Source organism: Podarcis pityusensis, assembly GCF_964106645.2.
Source record: "Podarcis pityusensis genome assembly, chromosome: 5".
Lineage (NCBI taxonomy): Eukaryota > Metazoa > Chordata > Lepidosauria > Squamata > Lacertidae > Podarcis > Podarcis pityusensis.
Genome location: NC_138032.1, coordinates 89,629,605 through 89,651,624, shown reverse-complemented (window position 1 = coordinate 89,651,624; position 22,020 = coordinate 89,629,605). Strand labels below are relative to the sequence as shown.

General features: G+C 47.7%; 1 protein-coding gene and 2 long non-coding RNA genes across 3 annotated transcripts; 1 reads left to right on the top strand and 2 right to left on the bottom strand.

Moving 5' to 3' along the window:
* Nucleotides 1-1,638: 1,638 nt before the first annotated feature.
* On the top strand, nucleotides 1,639-16,501 carry PAOX (polyamine oxidase). The gene is made up of 7 exons (XM_081005578.1): nucleotides 1,639-1,831; nucleotides 5,317-5,806; nucleotides 7,559-7,758; nucleotides 10,196-10,451; nucleotides 12,565-12,677; nucleotides 14,982-15,139; nucleotides 15,749-16,501. Exons 1-7 carry the CDS (start codon nucleotides 1,654-1,656, stop codon nucleotides 15,890-15,892), a joined length of 1,539 nt encoding a protein of 512 aa, XP_080861704.1. The 5' UTR covers nucleotides 1,639-1,653; the 3' UTR covers nucleotides 15,893-16,501.
* On the bottom strand, nucleotides 12,814-15,093 carry LOC308477309. The gene is made up of 2 exons (XR_013986472.1): nucleotides 14,958-15,093; nucleotides 12,814-13,720 (listed from the first exon to the last, which is right to left on the bottom strand). It is a non-coding gene; the product is annotated as an uncharacterized lncRNA (long non-coding RNA).
* A 963-nt stretch (nucleotides 16,502-17,464) lies between the features above and the next one.
* On the bottom strand, nucleotides 17,465-21,993 carry LOC308477268. Its single transcript, XR_013986422.1, has 2 exons — nucleotides 21,855-21,993; nucleotides 17,465-19,766 (listed from the first exon to the last, which is right to left on the bottom strand). It is a non-coding gene; the product is annotated as an uncharacterized lncRNA (long non-coding RNA).
* Between the last annotated feature and the right edge of the window lie 27 nt (nucleotides 21,994-22,020).

The following is a 22,020-nucleotide window of genomic DNA, read 5'->3' as shown; positions in this document are numbered from 1 at the left end:
AACATCTGGAGAAGGGCACTGGGGGCTAAAACACCTTAAGCAGAGGTTGGATGTCTATTTGTCATGGATGCTTCTGTGGACATTCCTGCATTGCAGGAGGTTGGACTAGAATCAGGCACCCCCAACCTTTGGCCCTCCAGATGTTTTAGACTACAATTCCCATCATCCCTGACCACTGGTCCTGTTAGCTAGGGATCATGGGAGTTGTAGGCCAAAACATCTGGAGTGCTGAAGGTTGGGAGTGCCTGGACTAGATGATCCTTCCAACTAGGATCCAGCCTCGGATTCATCTCTAGCACGCAAAAAATGACCGCATCGCTCTCTGAGTTTTGAGGTTTTAAGGCACTTTTATTTAAAAACCGCCAGTTTAAAAGGTCCGAGAGAACAGGCGCTCTCGCACTGCACTTATGTTGTCGAAGGCTTGGATTTTGTTGTTGTTGTTTAGTCGTTTAGTCGTGTCCAACTCTTCGTGACCCCATGGACCAGAGCACGCCAGGCCCTCCTGTCTTCCACTGCCTCCCGCAGTTTGGTCAAACTCATGCTGGTAGCTTTGAGAACACTGTCCAACCATCTCATCCTCTGTAGTCCCCTTCTCCTTGTGCCCTCCATCTTTCCCAGCATCAGGGTCTTTTCCAGGGAGTCTTCTCTTCTCATGAGGTGGCCAAAGTACTGGAGCCTCAGCTTCAGGATCTGTCCTTCCAGTGAGCACTCGGGGCTGATTTCCTTCAGAATGGATAGGTTTGATCTTCTTGCAGTCCATGGGACTCTCAAGAGTCTCCTCCAGCGTCAGAATTCAAAAGCATCAATTTTTCGGCGATCAGCCTTCTTTATGGTCCAGCTCTCACTTCCATACATCACTACTGGGAAAACCATAGCTTTAACTATACGGACCTTTGTTGGCAAGGTGATGTCTCTGCTTTTTAAGATGCTGTCTAGGTTTGTCATTGCTTTCCTCCCAAGAAGCAGGCGTCTTTTAATTTCGTGGCTGCTGTCACCATCTGCAGTGATCATGGATCCCAAGAAAGTAAAATCTCTCACTGCCTCCATTTCTTCCCCTTCTATTTGCCAGGAGGTGATGGGACCTGTGGTCAAGATCTTAGGTTTTTTTATGTTGAGCTTCAGACCATATTTTGCGCTCTCCTCTTTCACCCTCATTAAAAGGTTCTTTAATTCCTCCTCACTTTCTGCCATCAAGGTTGTGTCATCTGCATATCTAAGGTTGTTGATATTTCTTCCGGCAATCTTAATTCCGGCTTGGGATTCATCCAGCCCAGTCTTTCGCATAACAAATTCTGCATACAAGTTAAATAAGCAGGGAGACAAATATACAGCCTTGTCCTACTCCTTTCCCGATTTCGAACCAATCAGTTGTTCCATATCCAGTTCTAACTGTAGCTTCTTGTCCCACATGGAGATTTCTAGAGATTTAACCCCGGCGCAATTTTTTATTTTTATTTTTCGCATTTCCCGCTTTCCCACGGTCCTTCCGCGCATCGTCTCCAAGCGCCGCCACGAGAGCGCACCAGAGCCGGAGCGCAGCAGGCGGAGGCCAAAGACTTCCGCGTTTCCTCGTGATCACGAGGGTTTTAAAAGCTTGGCCGCCTCCTTCCCGGAAGGGAGCGAGGGAGAAGCCGCCGGGCGCCCTGGAGAGCCATGGAGCGGAGGGTCGGGCGAGCTCTTGTCCGGCCGCGGGTGCTGATCGTGGGCGCGGGGCTGGCCGGGCTCGGCGCGGCTCAGCGGCTCCTTCGCCGGGGCGGCCGGCATCTGGGCGGCGTGCGCGTCCTGGAGGCCACGGGCCGAGCCGGGGGCCGCATCCGCTCCGGGAAGCTCCGTAAGAGGCGGCTGGCCGGCGGGAAGCGGGACCGGGGAGAGCGGGCGGAGGGCGGGCGGAGGGCGGGCGCAACCCTTCCGCGCAACGCGAGGCGCGCCGGAGCGGACTTTGCGCCCCTTTGCGCTTTTCCCGAGAGAAAACCCGATCATAGAACTGGCCAGTTGGAAGGGACCCTGAGAATCATCTGGTCCAATCCCCTGCAATGCAGGAATGTGCAGCTGGCCCATAAAAATATAAAAATGCAGGAATATGCGGCTGGCCCCTATAGGGAGGGATCGAACCTGCAACCTTGGTGTTAAACCAACTGAGCGATGCTGAAACACTTGTCTCTCCACCCTCCTGGTTCTTCTTGTTATTGTGTTTCCTCGTGGTTACTTTGGAGTGCTCCCCACCACACACACAGCCTCTAAAAAAATATTCTTTGGGGTCAGGGTCGGATTCCTACCTCCCTGAACAGCCCAGAATATTCACACATATTGGCATTCAAGAATGAAAAGGTTTACTTCTCCTATGGTTGATTTGAGGAAAGTGGCTGGAGCGGATGTGTTTCTCAGTTGTTTTTGCTCCCTGCTAGGGTTGCAACTGGTTAAATAAATCAACTAAAATATTTTCATCGGTACTGTGAATTAAGTGGGCAGCAAGGTTTTGGTGTGTCCCCCCCCCCCCCTTTCAGCAGTATCCTGGATTACAGTGGTACCTCGGGTTACATATGCTTCAGGTTACATACGCTTCAAGTTACAGACTCTGCTAACCCAGAAATAGTACCTTGGGTTAAGAACTTTGCTTCAGGATGAGAACAGAAATTGTGCTCCGGTGGCGCGGCGGCAGCAGGAGGCCCCATTGGCTAAAGTGGTGCTTCAGGTTAAGAACAGTTTCAGGTTAAGAACGGACCTCCAGAACGAATTAAGTACTTAACCCGAGTACCACTGTATATTCATTTGAAAATGCAATTGACTAATCGGGTGAATCAAATCATTGCGATCTAATCTGCGAAGATGTACTGAGTCACTGAGAACCCTCTTTCTTAGCCTGAGCATAGCTGCTGCTCTCATGCTTTTCTGATTTTTTCACTTTCCCACCCACTTGTGTTCTTGCAAAACAACAACAACCCCCCCCCCCCAAATCCAGCACAGCCTTCATCCTCTGCAAGTCCTCATCACCGATGCCAGAGAAGGCAAGCCATGGGGGCAAGCCATGCTTGGTCTCTGTTCTGCAGCCCCAGAAACGTGCTTTGGAGAGCAGCAGCAGGGCTGAAATTTTACACCTAACCTAAGCAATGTACAGGGACGCAAGCGGGTGGCGCTGTGGGTTAAACCACAGAGCCTAGGACTTGCTGATCAGAAGGTTGCCGGTTCGAATCCCCGCGACGGGGTGAGCTCCCGTTGCTCGGTCCCTGCTCCTGCCAACCTAGCAGTTCGAAAGCATGTCAAAGTGCAAGTAGATAAATAGGTACCGCTCAGGCGGGAAGGTAAACGGCGTTTCCATGCGCTGCTCTGGTTCGCCAGAAGCGGCTTAGTCATGCTGGCCACATGACCCGGAAGCTGTACGCCGGCTCCCTCGGCCAATAAAGCGAGATGAGCGCCGCATCCCCAGTGTCGGCCACAACTGGACCTAATGGTCAGGGGTCCCTTTACCTTTAAGCAATGTACACATTAGTGGATTGAAATGCAGCGTTTTCCCCGGCCCCCCTGCTCTGCAGTTTGGTAAGGAAGTCGGATGGAAACTGGTTTGAGGGGTAGAAAGTGCACGAAACAGCAGTGCTCCTCAAGCAACTACAGGATAGCTGCGAATTGTGCATATGGCTTCAAATACGGGGGCGAATCATAACATATACACAGCCCTGGTTTCAGGTGGTACTGTGTGTTCTCCATCTTCTCCCCCTCTTCCCATCTGCTCTCTTGCCTAAAAGCAAAGATCTGCTTCTTCCATTATAGTCTCCAGCAGTTTTGACTGGGGGCGGATGGATGCAGGCAACCTGCCTTAGTAGGCAAACTAAGGCCTGGGGGCTGGATCTGGCCCAATTGCCTTCTAAATCTGGCCCGCGGATGGTCCAGATCAGCGTGTTTTTACATGAATAGAATGTGTGCTTTTATTTAAAATGCATCTCTGGGTTATTTGTGGGGCATAGGAATTGGTTCATTTCTCCCCCCAAAAAATATAGTCCGGTCCCCCACAAGATCTGAGGGACAGTGGACTGGCCCCCTGCTGAAAAAGTTTGCTGACCCCTGACCTAGACAAAGGATCACTCCGGTGTTGCTGAAGGGGAAGAATTGGCATGGCCAGAACTCTCCACAACAAACTGCTTCTAGTTTTGGCAACAGTAGCAGTAAATCAAGCCTGCACAGAATTCGGTGCTGCTCAGTGCAACCCTAATAATAATAATAATAGTAATAATAATTTATTATTTATACCCCGCCCATCTGGCTGGGTTTCCCCAGCCACTCTGGGCAGCTTCCAACAAAATATTAAAATACAATAGACTATTAAACATTTAAAGCTTCCCTAAACAGGGCTGCCTTCAGATGTCTTCTAAAAGTCTGGTAGTTGTTCTATTTGACATCTGGTGGGAGGGCGTTCCAAAGGGTGGGTGCCACTACCGAGAAGGCCCTCTGCCTGGTTCCCTGTAACTTGGCTTCTCGCAGTGAGGGAACCACCAGAAGGCCCTCGGCGCTGGACCTCAGTGTCCGGGCAGAACGATGGGGGTGGAGACGCTCCTTCAGGTTTTATTTTAGGCAGCAGGCCTCTTTTGCAGGAGAGTGTCTTGGAGAACAGCGAACTCATTCTCAACGGGGCGTGTGAGAAAGGTGGTGAGGAGCCTCTAGGTTTGCAGAAACACAGAACAAATTAGAAAACTAATAAGAATAATTTTATTATTTATACCCCTCCCATTTGGCTGGGTTTCCCCAGCCACACTGGCCGGATTAAAGCATATACAGTGGTACCTTGGTTCTTGAACTCAATCCGTTCTGGAAGTCCATTTGACTTCCAACACATTCAAAAACCAAGGCTGGTTGGTCCCGGAAACAATGCCGACAGCCGAAACGGACGTTCAACTTTCAAAAAACGTTCACAAACTGGAACACTTACCTCTGGGTCTGTGGTGTTCTGGAGCCGATTTGTTCGTAGACTGAGCCATTTTGGAACCAAGGTACCACTGTATAAAACATATAAGGTGGGGACACAAAAACTGCCTAGTCAAGATGTAAGCATGTTGTGGGGAGAAGGGGAGGCACAAAAGGAGGAACAGAATGGAGCTTTTTGGAAGAGGACATGGCTGGCTGGAACCCTGAGCATCTTGTCGTTTGCAAATTTACAAGCACTCCTGCTGAGGTTTTTCCAAAAGTCTGAAGGCTCCAAGCATCTGAGAACTGTGGTTTCCCTCCTTGTGTGATAGCTGGAATAAGCAGGCCTTAAAAGATTAGTCTCTTTGAGGCTTGATTCTGTGGAAACATTGGAAGGCTGATTCTTTCCCTCCTTCCTTCTAGGAGGTAAGGTGATTGAAATAGGTGCCCATTGGATTCACGGGCCCTCCAAGGAGAACCCTGTCTTCCAGCTGGCATCGGAGCATGGACTCCTGGATGAGGCCGCCATGTCTGAGGAAAACCAGCAGGTGGAAATCGGGGGCCACCCCTTGGGGCCTTCGGCCTGCTTCTCCAGTCGGGGCCAGTTGCTAAGTCCTGACATCCTTGACTCCATGGGGTTGCTCTTCTTCGCTCTCTTGGAAGAAGCGCGCGAGTTTGTGCATGCGGCCAAAGTGCCTGTGCCCAGCGTGGGCGAGTACCTGAAAGAGGCGATCGCTCGGAAGGTGAGAGAATGGTCAGATGATGAGGAGACCAAGTGGCTGAAGCTGGCCGTCCTCAACTTATTCTTCAAGCTGGAATGCTGCGTGAGTGGGACTCACAGCTTGGATCTGGTGGCTTTGGGGCCCTTCGGGGAGTACACCATGCTTCCTGGCTTGGACTGCACGTTTCCCAAGTGAGTGGTTGCCCGCTTAAAGGTAAAGGGACCCCTGACCATTAGGTCGAGTCGTGACCGACTCGGGGGTTGCGGCGCTCATCTCGCTTTATGGGCCAAGGGAGCCAGCGTACAGCTTCCGGGTCATGTGGCCAGCATGACTAAGCTGCTTCTGGCGAACCAGAGCAGCGCACGGAAACGCCGTTTACCTTCCCGCTGGAGCGGTACATATTTATCTACTTGCACTTTGATGTGCTTTCAAACTTCCAGGTTGGCAGGAGCTGGGACCGAGCAACGGGAGCTCACCCCATCATGGGGATTCAAACCGCCAACCTTCTGATCGGCAAGTCCTAGGCTCTGTGGTTTCACCCACAGCGCCACCCGCGCTTGGCTCTCATTAAACAATAGGTTGGCTTCTATGGTTCCCTTGGGGGTGGGCTGATCGGACATCCCGGCTGTGGCTTGATTTTGCAAGTGGGACATGGGTGGCGCTGTGGTCTAAACCGCTGAGCCTCTTGGGCAGGGGTAGGCAAGCTAAGGCCCGGGGGCCGCATGCGGCCCAATCACCTTCTCAATCCGGCCCATGGACGTGTTTTTATATGCGTAGAATGTGTGCTTTTATTTAAAATGCATCTCTGGGTTATTTGTGGGGCATAGGAATTCGTTCATTTCCCCCCCAAAATATAGTCCAGCCCACCACATGGTCTGTGGGATGGTGGACCGGCCCACGGCTGAAAAAGGTTGCTGACCCCTGCTCTTTGGCTTGCCAATTGGAAGGTCGGCGGTTTGAATCCCCATGACGGGGTGAGCTCCCGTTGCTCTGTCCCAGCTCCTGCCAACCTAGCAGTTCGAAAGCACACCAGTGCAAGTAGATAAATAGGTACTACTCCGGCGGGAAGGTAAACAGCATTTCCGTGCGCTCTGGCAATCGTCACGGTGTCCCGTTGCTCCAGAAGCGGTTTAGCCATGCTGGCCACATGGCCCGGAAAACTGTCTGTGGACAAACGCCGGCTCCCTCAGTCTGAAAGCGAAATGAGCGCCGCAACCCCATAGTCACCTGTGACTGGACTTAACCATCCAGGGGTCCTTTACCTTTACCTTTACTTTGCACATATAAGTTTACGGAGGACATGTTTTTTCCTGGGGGGAAAGTTTGTTTGTTTGTTCATTGCAGGCCCAGTTGCACTGCCATGCCTGCCAGTAGTGGCTAAATGTAAGGTGTGATAAATAAACTCAAGCAGACAATGGTCTGGATTAGAAAGGGCCACAACTTTATTGAGTACAGATATAGGTGGATATTTGGCTCAGGCCCCCACAGAAAAAATAAAAGTAATTATTTAATTTTTTTAAGGTAAGGAAACTCAGTCCCGTCCCCCCCAGTTCCTGCTAAAAAGAACAACCCTGATTTTATTTCCCTTTCCCTCACTTGTTCTGGACCTTATCTCGCTTCCCACTGTGAGCAAACTACCCCTATGTGGGGGAGGGAAAGGAATTTCCTTGACATCTGAAGGAAGGGCGTTCCACAGGGTGGGCACCACTACTGAGAAGGCCCTGTGCCTGATTCCCTGTAACCTCACTTCTCGCAGCGAGGGAACCACCAGAAGGCCCTCGGCGCTGGACCTCAGTGTCCGGGCTGAACGATGGGGGTGGAGACGCTCCTTCAGGTATACTGGGCCGAGGCCATTTAGGGCTTTAAAAGTCAGCACCAACACTTGTGCTCGGAAACGTGTCCAAGACCAGGCTACCTCATTTTGTCTTGCTTCTCCCCCTTAGTGGTTACGAGGGCCTCATAGACTGCCTGATGGCATCTCTTCCCAAAGGGACTGTGCAGTTTGACAAGCCGGTCAAGACAGTTCACTGGAATAGTTCCTGCTTGGAAGAGGCTCCCGCAGGCCGAACCTTCGGAGTCCAGGTGGAATGTGAAGATGGCGAGAAGTTCTTCGCAGACCATGTCATCGTCACCGTGCCTCTAGGTGAATTTCTTTGGCTTTCTGATTGCGTGGCGAGTTCCCGCCCCCCACCAGGATAAATAAAGACACGAGACACCATGGTTTAAGGTTAAATGGGCGAATTAGGCCACAACTTTATTGAATTCAGGAATGAGAGGCATTGGCTTAGGCATTGGTCCTAACGACTATCCGGCTCCAGCCCATTTGCTGGAGACACGGGGAAGGGTTAACACTATATCGGGGGAGTCTCCCGCCGAGGCACGTCGACTAGGAGCTCCCCCGGGTCGCCGCTCGGGGGTGTGCCTTTGGCCCACACCTCCATAGGCTTCGGACAGGGCCACGCCCCCCGGAGTCCTTTAACGGACCACCCTTCGCTCACTGGGGGGAGGTGATGGCGTTCCTCCCCCCCCCCACATCCTCTTAACCCCTTCTTACCAATGCCTACCGCCACACGAGCAATCGCTCGCCGCCAATACTCTCATGCCTGAAACCAATCCCTTACCCCCTTTGCTATATCAGTCAGCCACATGTCATTTCCCGCATCTGAAAGATGCACGCCATCAAGCTAAATATCATTTCCCGCATCCGAAAAATGCACACCATCAAGCCGGTAGAGGGCCTCACGGTTGCCCGGGTGGTCAGGGTTGGCATTCATCGCATCTTTCTGGGTATGAAGTGAGCTTCAAAGACATTTGGGCTGAGGAGAGGATCATCTGAGAGGCACTAGACAAGGGAGTCTCTCTCCAAACACTGAGCAGAGTTTCTTCAGTTCTGAATGTGAGACAGCCTTTGAAATTTGTTTTTCTCTCCAGAACTCTTAGCTCTGATTCCAACCATCGGATTAGCAGCAGGTAGTCTCATGTGGAGGAGCCCCCATCCCATTTCTGCATGCAAGGATCTGAACAGCAGTAAATGGATCTAACAAATGATTGTTTGACTTTAACTGCTTGTCCTTCCTCTCAACCCCACACTCTTGCCGCCAGGTCAATTTAGGAAATCTTCCCAGGCTCCCATCTTCAAAGCCTCTCCCCTTGCCATGCCCTTGCAAGCCTGGCACGCACAAAAACACACCCGTGAAATTTTGCCCCTGGATGAAATGAGCTTTGCAAGTCTTCTTGATTGCTTGGACGGGGGCGGGGGGTGTGCACTTGTGGGTAGAGAGAACAATAATAATAATTTTATTATTTGTACCCTGCCCATCTGACTGGGTTGCCCCAGCCACTCTGGGCAGCTTCCAACATATATAAAAACATAATAAAACATTACACGTTAAAAAGCTTCCCTATACAGGGCTGCCTTCAGATGTCTTCTAAAGGTCAGATAGCTGTTTATTTCCTTGACATCTGATGGGAGGGTGTTCCACAGGGAGGGCGCCACTACCAAGAAGGCCCTCTGCCTGGTTCCCTGTAACCTCACTTCTCGGAATGAGGGAACCGTCAGAAGGCCCTCGGTGCTGGACCTCAGTGTCCGGGCTGAATGATGGGGGTGGAGAGGCTCCTTCAGGTATACTGGACCGAGGCCATTTAGGGCTTTAAAGGTCAGCACCAACGATGCTGTGGGTTAAACTAAAGAGCCTAGGACTTGCCGATCAGAAGGCCGGTGGTTCGAATCCCCACAACGGGGTGAGCTCCCATTGCTCAGTCCCTGCTCCTGCCAACCTAGCAGTTTGAAAGCGCGTCAAAGTGCAAGTAGATAAATAGGTACTGCTCTGGCGGGAAGGTAAACGGCGTTTCCGTGTGCTGCTCTGGTTTGCCAGAAGCGCCTTAGTCATGTTGGTCACATGACCCGGAATCTGTACGCCGGCTCCCTCGGCCAATAAAACGAGATGAGCGTCGCAACCCCAGAGTCGGTCACGACTGGACCTAATGGTCAGGGGTCCCTTTACCTTTACCAACACTTTGAACTGTGCTCGGAAACGTACTGGGAGCCAATGTAGGTCTTTCAGGACCGGTGTAATATAGTCTCAACTGCCACTCCCAGTCAGCAGTCCAGCTGCCACATTATGGATTAGTTGTAGCTTCCGAGTCACCTTCAAAGGTAGCCCCACGTAGAGCGCATTGCAGTAGTCCAAGTGGGAGATAACCAGGGCATGTACCTACTGAACGAAGGTAGAATTCGCACCAGCTTCTCTGCCCAGTTTTACCTCAGGCATATTTGTTCCCCAGAAGGTTGCCAGAAGGGAATGAGTCTGTTGGGCGGAAAAGGTTCCCTGCCCCTGATCTTGTGGCGTTCTTGCTTATGGCTTCACAGGGAGACCCACCCCTCTAAGTCATGGCTTGTTTTCCAGCAGCAGGAACTTGGTCGGTAACAAATCCAGAACTCTTCTGTAAATCCTATGGGGAGATGATTCCCCCCCCCCCCCCCAGTGCTTACTAAAGCGTTTGTACAGTCTGGTCCTGGGCACATTCCCCCAAAGTCTGTTCTTTTACTAATCTCTGTCATGTCTTTTCCTTCTCCCTAGGTTTCCTCAAAGAACACGGCGAAACCTTTTTTAACCCGCCGCTTCCATCCCGGAAGGTGGCTGCAGTCGAAAAGCTGGGCTTTGGGACAAACAACAAAATCTTTGTGGAATTTGAGCAGCCGTTCTGGGAGCCGGACTGTCAGATGGTTGAGGTGGTGTGGGATGGAGAATCGCCCCTGGCTGAGCCACCCGCCGACTTGGAGGCTATTTGGTACCAGAAGATTGCTGGCTTTGTTGTTCTCCATCCGGCAGAGAGGTACATGGGAAAGACAGACTGGAATGGGTTGCATGAACAAGTCATTTGAAGAAGTGTGCATGCACACGAAAGCTCATACCAATAACAAACTTAGTTGGTCTCTAAGGTGCTACTGGAAGGATTTATTATTATTGTTGTTTTGTTTTGTTTTGTTTTGTTTTGTTTTGTTTTGTTTTGTTTTGTTTTGTTTTGTTTTGTTTTGTTTGAACACAGGAAGCTTATCACATGCAGATCAGGCAAACAAGTTGGGTCTTTGCATTAAACCAGGGTGGATTTGATTTAAATCACCATTTAAATCACTAGTCAGTAAGACTTAATTTAAATCTTTTTTTTTTAACAGAAAGACTCATTCTTGCTGGTATAATCTTAATATTTACAACCAGAGGGAGGTTTCATTTTTGGAATAATAAATTTTCAGAGTGGTTTTTACAGTTACATCAGAAATTACTGATTTGGTTATACTATTAGAAATACATAGACAGATAATTATGACATTATTGTGAGGTTTAATAAGTTAACTGTTTATATTTGGACAACTTTTGTGCTGTACTTTATTGGAAGGAGAAAAATAATCATTTCCTGAATAACAATTTAAACAATTTATTTAACTCAAGCAATAACATTATTGCATATGTATCCATGTTTGTTAACGACGTGGTTAAACTTTTTTTAAAAAAATAAAATAAAAACTTAGACTTGAGTTTTAGCACACATGAAAAACTTAAAACAAATCCTTATTTCCTGATGAAAAGCCTTTGGACTATAATGTAACTTAAATAGAAAACTATCTTTAGAAAGATTTTTCCTCCAAAAGCATTTTATTTTAAAAATCTGATTTAAATTTTTAAAAATTGTTTTAAATAAAAAAAATCTGATTTTTTTTTTATAAAAAAAGTTAAATCCACCCTGCATTAAATTGATGTGGGGTTATCAGCAGACCTTTGTGCAGCATTTCTATGGCGGCTGAGATATGCAAACAAAAATATAGAAAGAAAGAATCTAAAAAAGGCGATGCAGATGTCTTTGGCAGGACTCAGGAGAGCTAGACCCTCCCTGGACCTCAGAGCTCCTGACCTCTAGCCTGGATGACTTGATTACACAAATTTGTTGGAAAAAAATCAGATATGCCAAATGAATTCTTAACACCAAAGAAGTGGTACTCGTGTATGAGGGGTTATTTCAAGAGGACAAATAGCTCAGTCGGTAGAGCATGAGACTCTTATGGGTTGTGGGTTCGAGTCTCATGTCGCATGAAAGATTCCTGCATTGCAGGGGGTTGGACTAGATGACCCTCGGGGTCTCTTCCAGCGCTACAGTTCTGTGATTCTAGGAGCTGTGTTAAATAGCAGTAACTAAGCAAGTGGTTTTTATCTTACTGATTAAATAGTAGCAGTGCACCAAAACCCACTAGTGCTCAGGAAAGAACCCCAATAGTGTTAAGTTGTGGGTGAACATATCAGACGACACAGTGATTCTTCAAACAGCTCTTGTTTATTCAGAGGCCAGAACAGAACTGAGCTGAAGGTCTCAGTCAGCCTGCTTATATAGAGCTCCAGTACAACGTTACTGTAACAACTTTCTAAAACTATCCAATCACTGAACGTCACTTTCGATCCTTCATTTGCATAACTATCTACAGTATCCCCCTGCTGGCCCAGGGTGAGAACTTCAGTACATAACAAATAGGAACTTCAGTCCAAAGCTACAGAAACGTCAACAAGAATAATTAAAAATTTTGTTCTTTCTATCTTGTATTTTTGTGTTGCGAACCACCCTGGGATCTATGGATGAAGGGTGGTATGCAAATTTTCAAAATATATAAGAATCAACTCCGTACAATTTGACAGAAAAATGGCCAGCACACCACCAATAATAAAAATTATCTGGGAAACTCTAAGCCACTTAGGCTGGGCGCTGTCCTCTTAGGTAAATTGCTCTAAATTATTGGGGGAACTGTTAGAATAGCTAAGAATAAAGTGTGTGTATGAACATACAGCATTGAAATCTACTTTCATAAATCTACCACTTCCAAAAAATGGATTTTTATGAAGATGAAACTAATAGGACCAGCATCTGTGGACTCTAAAAAGCCTTTCTCCTTTTACCATACCAGATACGGACATATCTTATGTGGTTTCATTGCTGGGAAAGAAGCTGAATTCATGGAAACCCTCACAGACGCAGAAGTCCTTTCTGCATTAACAGAAGTATTTCGTAGAGCAACAGGTACGCATGACTTCTTAGCTGTTCGCAAGCGTCGGAACAAGGGGTGCAAAAACAATGCGTTATTCTGTTAAAACCGCTGGCCTAAGTTTTGCAAAATGTCTCTTAGTTTTGTATTATAATAATAATAATAATAATAATAATAATAATAATAATATATGTATACCCCCCCCAATCTGGCTGGGTTTCCCCAGCCACCCTGGGCAGCTTCCAGCAAAATACTAAAATACAATAATTCATCAAATATTAAAAGCTTCCCTAAACAGGGCTGCCTTCAGATGTCTTCTAAAAATCAGATAGTTGTTTATTTCTTTGACATCTGATGGGAGGGTGTTCCACAGGGCAGGTGCCACTACCAAGAAGGCCCTCTGCCTGGTTCCCTGTAACCTCACTTCTCGCAGTGAGGGAACCGCCAGAAGGCCCTCGGAGCTGGACCTCAGTGTCCGGACTGAACGATGGGGGTGGAGATGTTCCTTCAGGTATACTGGGCCAAGGCTGTTTAGGGCTTTAAAGGTCAGCACCAACACTTTGAACTGGGCTTGGAAACGTACTGGGGGCCAATGTAGGTCTTTCAAGACTAGTGTTATATGGTCTCGGCGGTCACTCCCCATCACCAGTCTAGCTGCCGCATTCTGGATTAGTTGTAGTTTCCGGGTCACCTTCAGAGGTAGCCCCACGTATAGCGCATTGCAGTAGTCCAAGCGGGAGATAACCAGAGCATGCACTACTCTTGTGAGACAGTCTGCGGGCAGATAGGGTCTCAGCCTGCGTACCAGATGGAGCTGGTAAACAGCTGCCCTGGATACAGAATTGACCTGCGCCTCCATGGACAGCTACGAGTCCAAAATAACTCCCAGGCTGCACACCTGGTCCTTCAGGGGCACAGTTACCCCATTCAGGACCAGGGAGTCCCCCACACCTGCCCACCCTGTCTCCCTAAAACAGTACTTCTGTCTTGTCAGGATTCAACCTCAATCTGTTAGCCGCCATCCATCCTCCAACCGCCTCCAGACACTCACACAGGACCTTCACCGCCTTCACTGGTTCTGATTTAAAAGAGAAATAGAGTGTCAAGAAAGTGCCCAATAGATTTTCCTAACCTATCTTCTCTGAAAACTAGGTATTTATGGCCAAGATATTCTCTACTTTTGAGAATGCAGGCTGAAAGGTTTAGGAGTTTGAGGTGAAAAAGTGACTGACAAGATGATCTACTCTATGTTATCCTGAGATGGGTGGTCCTCAGTTGTACCAGGGAGGTGGGTGCAGCTTCATTGATACTCCCTAAAACCAGGCTCAGGTGGTTTTTAATTGCAGAACTGAGGGGCTCAACAGCCAATCACAACCCATGCTTTATGCCTGGAAACGCTTTGGCTGTTGCTGAGGCTCATGGGAGTTGGAGTCCAACAACATTTGGAGGGACCCTCAGGTTCCCTTGCCCCTGCTATACATAATTCCTAGGTCCCTGTTTTTCTTTGAATTGTCAAATCTCAGTTAAACCTGATGAAGCCGAAGTAGTCTGTTCTCACTGGAAGAACCGCTTTAGTTCAGGTTTGGTGCTGCTTTAGACAAGGTAAAGGTGCTGCTTTAGAAAAGGTAAAGGACCCCTGATAGTTAAGTCCAGTCACAAACAACTCTGGAGTTGCGTCGCTCATCTCACTTTACTGGCCAAGGGAGCTGGTGTTTGTCCGCAGACAGTTTCCGGGCCATGTGGCCAGCAGGACTAAGCCGCTTCTGGCGAAACCAGAGCAGCACACGGAAATGCCGTTTACCTTCCCGCCAGGGTGGTACCTATTTATCTACTTACACATTGACGTGCTTTCGAACTGCTAGGTTGGCAGGAGCTGGGACCGAACAACGGGAACTCACCCCGTCACGGGGATTCAAACCACCGACCTTCCGATCGGCAAGCCCAAGGCTCAGTGGTTTAGACCACAGCACCAACCGCATCCCTTGCTGCTTATCTAGCCGTGTCCCAGTGTCCTGGGTAAATTGGCTGAAGTGGCTTGCTTAACACAGCCGTCTCGTGATGTTAAAGGTACAGTGGTACCTCGGGTTAAGAACTTAATTTGTTCCGGAGGTCTGTTCTTAACCTGAAACTGTTCTTAACCTGAAGCACCTCTTTAGCTAATGGGGCCTCCTGCTGCCGCTGCACCGCCGGAGCCCAATTTCTGTTCTCATCCTGAAGCAAAGTTCTTAATTTCTGGGTTAGCGGAGTCTTTAACCTGAAGTGTATGTAACCACTGTACTTCATTTGAAATCGGGGCTAGCAGGCAAGATACTCACCCGCTCTCTGTGCACTTGGGTCAGGAAATCCACAACTTGCTCCTCCGAGGAACATCCTGCGCTCAAAATGGTACAACGAGCCTTACACCAAAGGATCCTACAGTTACGTGGCTGTTGACAGCTCCGGAGATGACATAGATGCCCTTGCTCAGCCCCTTCCCAAAGACACATCTGATTCCAAGGTAACCCATTCTGGATTCCTGGCTGTATTGGAGTTTGTCTCTCAGTATCTTTCGGAACGTCCACAAGCCACAACACACACCCTGTGTTTGTTTGTTATTGAATTTATATAACGTCTTATCAGAACGTCCACAAGCCCCAACGCACACCCTGTGTTTGTTTGTTTGTTTGTTGAATTTATCTACTGCCCTATACCCAGGGGGGTCTTAGGGTGGTTCACAAAATAAAATCAAGATATAAAACCACAAAATTCATAATAAAAGCAACAACCCAATTGCCCCCCGGCCAAAAAAACACACACCACATTTTAAAAGGGCACAGGATGTCAATCAGATCAACCAAAGGAACATTTTTGCCTGGTGCCTAAAGGTGTATAATGAAGGCGCCAGGCAGACTTCCCTGGGGAGAGCATTCCACAGAAGGGGAGCCACTGCAGAGAAGGCCCTGTTCTCGTATTGCCACCCTCTGGACTTCTCCAGGAGGAGGCACATGAAGGACGTTGCGTTAACAGAGACATTGTTTGATTTTCCATGCCTCTTGACTTTTCTGCCTCCCACTAACGGGTTTTCACCCAAACAGGGCTAAACTAATACTGCTATTTCTTGTTGCAGCCGCCACAGGTTCTGTTTGCGGGAGAAGCTACACATCGCACGTTCTATTCGACTACTCATGGTGCCTTGTTGTCAGGCTGGAGAGAAGCGGATCGTCTCCTTGACATCTACAATATGTCCGAATCGCCACATGCTGCATTGTAAGCCAAAAGCTGAGATAGCAGTGGTTTCTTTTCCTGCTCCCAAGTAATCATTAAAAATGGTATGTCAGTATAACTACCGCCCCAGGCACCCAGTTTTTTTAATCGAGATAAAAATGCCTTGGGGGAATAATTTTTCTCGAGTTGATCACTGGAATCACAGTTGCAAAACGACATAGTTTCCACTGTGTGTAACAAATAACATCCAGTGTTAATGATTAGCTAACTCCCTGTTTTCTGGTCCTGGAATATAATTTCTTGCCCTGAAAGCACTGAGCTCAATCTTTGCATTTGTTTTCTCATACTGAGGCAGTGTAGTACTTTGTTAAATTTTGTCGGTCTTCACACGAAAACATCAAAGAGCCACTCATCTCACGCCCCTCTCAAAACAGGTGCCGCAGAATAGCTTAAACAAATCTTACATTTCCAGTGTGTTATGTATTTTAGTATATTGGGAGCAGGGCATCCCTGTAGGGCATGGGTAGACAAACTAAGGCCCGGGGGCCAGATCCAGCCCAATCACCTTCTCAATCTGGCCCATGGACGGTCCGGGAATCAGCATGTTTTTACAAGAGTAGAATGTGTCCTTTAATTAAAATGTATCTCTGGGTTATTTGTGGGGCCTGCCTGGTGTTTTTACATGAGTAGAATGTGTGCTTTTATTTAAAATGCATCTCTGGGTTATCTGTGGGGCATAGGAATTTGTTATTCCCCCCCCCCCAATAAATATAGTCCGGCCCCCCACAAGGTCTGAGGGACAGTAGACTGGCCTCCTGCTGAAAAAGTTTGCTGACCCCTGCTGTAGGGACCTGGGAACCATGCATCTTTAGGAGAGCAAGACACTGTGTTCAGTAAAGGTAAAGGTACCCCTGCCCGTACGGGCCAGTTGTGTCCAACTCTAGGGTTGTGCGCCCATCTCACTTAAGAGGCTGGGGGCCAGCGCTGTCCGGAGACACTTCCGGGTCACGTGGCCAGCGTGACGAAGCTGCTCTGGCGAGCCAGCCCCAGCACAGCACACGGAAACACCGTTTACCTTCCCGCTATAAAGCGGTACCTATTTATCTACTTGCACTTAAGGGTGCTTTCGAACTGCTAGGTGGGCAGGAGCTGGGACCGAAAGATGGGAGCTCACCCCGCCGCGGGGATTCGAACCGCCGACCATGCGATCGGCAAGCCCTAGGCACTGAGGTTTTACCCACAGCGCCACCCGCGTCCCACTGTGTTCAGTAGTCCCTGGCAAATTGCAGTGGAAAGAACAGTATTTTGACAAGTGATGCTTGGGTCCCACGACTATAGAAGGCAAAGGACGTGGAAGGAGAAAAAGATTCCTTGTCTTTTCAAAGTAGGGAGACTTCTGCTTTCCACTGTGTTAAACCTGCAGTTGATAGAAAATGCAGAGAAGACGACAAGCTCTGGGGAAGTATTAGTTGTTAAGAGGAAACAAGTTCGGAAGATTAAGGATGAGAGAAGTCTTGCGTTTTTGAGCAAATGTGGATCGAATTAGAGCTATAAACGTTTAGCATGAAATTAAACTGTTAGAAGCTACAAGCAAACAAAAGGTAGTCTCACACTGACGTTTTGATGATGCTTGAAAAGTTCCTTAGCAGGTTTTATTTTTAATTAAAATGAACAAGATTGTGCTCTACAAGTTACCTTTTGGAAGAGGCTGGTACCCAGCATGATGAGATTTAATAACCAATAACTTCAACTCATTATTGATCCTTCTCAGTGGCAGTGAGGGCGACAAAGACATTCTTTGCTGCCTCCATTGCATCCTCAATGTGCATCCAACAGAGTTTTCCAGGGAGCACAGGGACTTTTATGGTTGCACCTAAAGGAGGTGGTGGAACTGACAGTGGCTTGCTGAGCATGCATTCTGTAGATGTAGGCCAATGCAGGGTTTGATGGCGGTCAGACACAGTCTCAGATTACTGACTCATCACCTGCTACTGTGCTTTGTCTTCATAGCAATAATTGCTGAAAAACCCTTATTACAAAGATGGCAGCAGCACAGATATTGCTTCACCAGCAGACTCAGGATACTCAATGATAACTGAGTAATTTTGGTCACATGAAGCCAAAATTTAGATAACCTCGCCTCCAAATATTAATATTTGAAGGTCCTGTCTATCACGTGTCAGTTCAGTGAGTTGCATCTGTACAAATACAGCTTTGTGACATGAGTGCGATGTCACTCAAACTTCTCTTTTTTTCCAGCAGGAAAGTAATGGGGAAATTTTGACTAAGCAAATTTCAAATCACTTTTGGCTTAACTATTAACTAAGCCTGGTGGCAGATTTGGTGACAGCTCATCAAAAGGTCCTCGTACATGGAGTTGTTTTGAGTGACTACTATAGCTTGCCTCTGATATGTACAGTAGTTGCTGCTTTTGGTACCTGCACATCAGAAGTGGGCAGTTGTAGTCAAAACAACTGTTCCTGGATCTGCTGTCTGCCGTCAGAAAGAGTTTCCCAAGACTTGAGCCTTTCCGACACTCAGTTACTGGTGTCAATAAAACAACAGGTTTGAAAAGGTATTTGTCATACCGGTTAAGGATTAAAGCAGTACAGTAGTACCTCGGTTTACGAACTTAATCCGTTCCGGAAGTCCGTGCTTAAACCAAAACCATTCTTAAACAGAGGCGTGCTTTCCCTAATGAGGCCTCCTGCCATTGGTGCCCTTCCACTGTTCGGATTCCGTTCTTAGACTGAAGTAAAGTTCTCAAACCAAGACACTATTTCCAGTTTTGCAGAGTTTGTAAACCAAATCGTTCTTAAACCGGACTGTTCTTAAACAGAGGTAGCTCTGTTATGATTTTGGGTTGGCTTATATAGCCTGCGACCCACTTGTATGCGCTTTGTGACTCACAGGAAACACTAGCCTAGAGGTTAAATTGTGCTCCCCACTGTTCACCCATAAAATCAAAGTTACAGCATTGCACTTCTCATCGTTAAAGCACTGTCATATAGTTCGTATTCCTCTTGCCATGTTTGGTCTGTTAAAAGTACGCTACAGTAGTGAGGAAGAAGGTTAAGACCCATCGCTAGTGGGGTTTACCAGGATGAGAGAGACTGACATTGGCATTGGACAGACATAATGGCACTCACAGATAAAGCACTTGTGTTGTGTACATGCTCCATCAAACATCAGCGCACTTAGCATATGGGGCAGCTACCTCTACCTTCATCCGAGCATCTTATGCATGACCAAGCAGGTTACCTGTGACTTCTGTTGCTTTTGTTTTGCCCCAAACAGAGCGGTTCTAGGGATTACAGCACAGAATTAGCCGGGCTACAATCAGGATGTTGCCCAAAACTTAACAGCAGTTTACACAGGAAGCGGAGGGAACATTATTAGAATTGCACCAGGTGGCCACAAGGCAGCTCAAGAGGACAACCGAGTTTCCCACACAAAGAATGTCCAAAAAGATTTCTTTCCCCACCCCAGACCTTTAATCACAGATCTTGCAGGCGCTTTCCCTCAAGGTGGGTGCCGCTGCCCTGTTGAGAGGCTGGGCCAAGAGCTGTCCGTTGTGCCGGCTCGTGTTGGCAGAAGGCACAGAGAGCTGCTAGTACCAGTTGGTGCAGGAGATGAGATAGCGGACGTCATCCAGCATGTCTAGGAGCCAGCCTGTGCGCTGGCTGGGGCCCCTTTCTCGCTCTCCACTGGGGGAAGCTGATGGCAGTGGTGTCGGGATGTGAACGGCATGTTCCTCGACGGGCACCTTTGCAACCTCCACAGCTGGAATCTCCACAGCTGGGATCTCCACAGCTGGAACCTCCACATCTGGAACGTCCGCAGCTGCAACGTCCGCAGCTGCAACGTCTGCAGCTGCCTCTTCCTGGGGGTCCCCCGATGGTGCCTCTTCACTGCTCATTCTGAGGTTGGGGACAGAAAGAAACTTTGGATTAGGCACAGCTTGGTTGTTGCTTAGCTGTACTTGGGCACCTCTATGGTGAAAGCCCTATAAGCCACCGTTCGAAATTATATGTGTGTGTTTGTGTATTAATTTTAAATTAAATTTTCCAATTTACATTTCAAAATATTCATTTAAACAACCTTAAATCAATGACTTCTTCTCTTTCCATGGTTCATTTTGCATCCCTGCATATTTTACATGAATTAAACCATTCGGTGATCCATTGTTACGTCCATCAAAATTCATTTACACTGTTGAATTTATCTTAATGTTACCAGTGTTTTAAAATAAACACAATTTTCACCCATATAATCAGTAAACACTTTCCAGTCTTCTTTAAACGTATATTCTTCTTGTTCTCTTATTCTATAAGTTAAATCTGCAAGCTGAGCGTATTCCATCAATTTAAGTTGCCATTCTTCTTTGGTTGCCTCGCTCGTTTTCCATTTTGGGGCTAACAAAACAAAACAAAACAAAAACGGGCTGCAGTAGCAGCTTAAATAAATAATCTTTTTTGGCACCTGGGAATTTCCCTCTGAATTATATCCCCAACAAAAAGGACTCTGTTTTTTGGGGGAAGTTACTTTTAAACATTTTTTTTCCAATTCATTATATATCATTTCCCAATACTCTCTTACCCTTCTAGAAGTTCACCAGCATTCAAAATTAGCCAGGCACGTTTTACGACTGGGAATTGTCAGGAGGCGAGCACTTTGAGGAATCTTGTCGCCGTGTAGGGCAACTGAGACAAGAATAAAATTGCCGCCAATGGCGCCGAGAGTACAGGAGGAGAAATGTCTGCTAGCCAGACTCCAAAATAGGTTCGCTGACGCTTCCCCTGCCACAGTGCAAGTCACCCTTATATAAAGTGGCGCTTAGACTTTCAGTTTTTGCTCCTGTAACCTTGGTTCCAGCAGCCATGTAACAAATAGCTTAATTTCTATCCTTGTTTCTAACACTGCCTGCATCCATCTTTATACTGAGAGTATAGGGCGGTATATATAGGGCGGTATATAAATTCAGTAAATAATAATAATGTACTTTGGAATGGCAGCTAGGAGTTTTTAACCAATTTAAGTGCCAACATGCCAGCATGAGACAGGATAATAACACTAAGGTACCCTCAAAGGTTGTCATTCAGTACTCTTGTCTGCAGTCTCATTACATGAGACAGGAATGGCTGTGCTGCAACAGGTGCCCTAAACCACCCATTCTCATTTCTAACCTAAAATACGTATACAGTGGTCAACACTGCAGACCCGTTGTTCTGCAAACGTATGGACTGCACTTGCGTTTTCATTGACGGGGCAGTGTTATATACAGTGGTACCTCGGGTTAAGTACTTAATTCGTTCCGGAGGTCTGTTCTTAACCTGAAACTGTTCTTAACCTGAAGCACCACTTTAGCTAATGGGGCCTCCTGCTGCCGCGCGCTGCCGGAGCACAATTTCTGTTCTCAACCTGAAGCAAAGTTCTTAACCCGAGGTACTATTTCTGGGTTAGCAGAGTCTGTAACCTGAAGCATATGTAACCCGAGGTACCACTGTAAATGCTAAAACAATCTTGCACGCAATATTAAGGCTGGGCTGAGGAAGTCGACGAAGGCTTCCCCTTCAACTTTTTATTTGGGTTGAGGGGTGTGGGTCCCTTATTCTGAATAGGATTCCTCGCAAGAAAAGGGAAAAGTTGACAGCTATGGTGTGGGTGGGTGGGTGTAAAAGCCCACATACGTATATGATAAAATCCTGGTTTTCCCTCCCGCTCCCCCAGTGTTTCCTATGGCTAGCAGTCTTTCCATTAAACAGAGCAAAAAAAAACAACACCACCATCTAACGTCAACAGAAATAACACCACCACAAAATAAAATACTGATCAGCCTACTCCGTGCAATTCTAGGGCTCAGCAAGGACCACGAGGTCTGTATCCCCACCCTCAAAAAAATACACGGTATTTTCCAACCAAACTACGCAGAAAGGTGCGTTCACACGTTTGCCTGAAACACGTGTACGACCCTTGCGGGTCAGAACACTTAAGCCTTGCTCCCCTACCTGCCTCAGCGACGGGCCCCGCTCTTCGTCCTGCGCATGCGGCCTGGGGTGCCTTACGGGCGCCTTATGGGAGCGCCGGCAGGCATCCGTTCCCGACCGCTGACGTCACAGAGACCCGCCCCTCTCTCGGATTGGTGGGGCGGGGCCTTTGTTCCGTTGCCGTAGA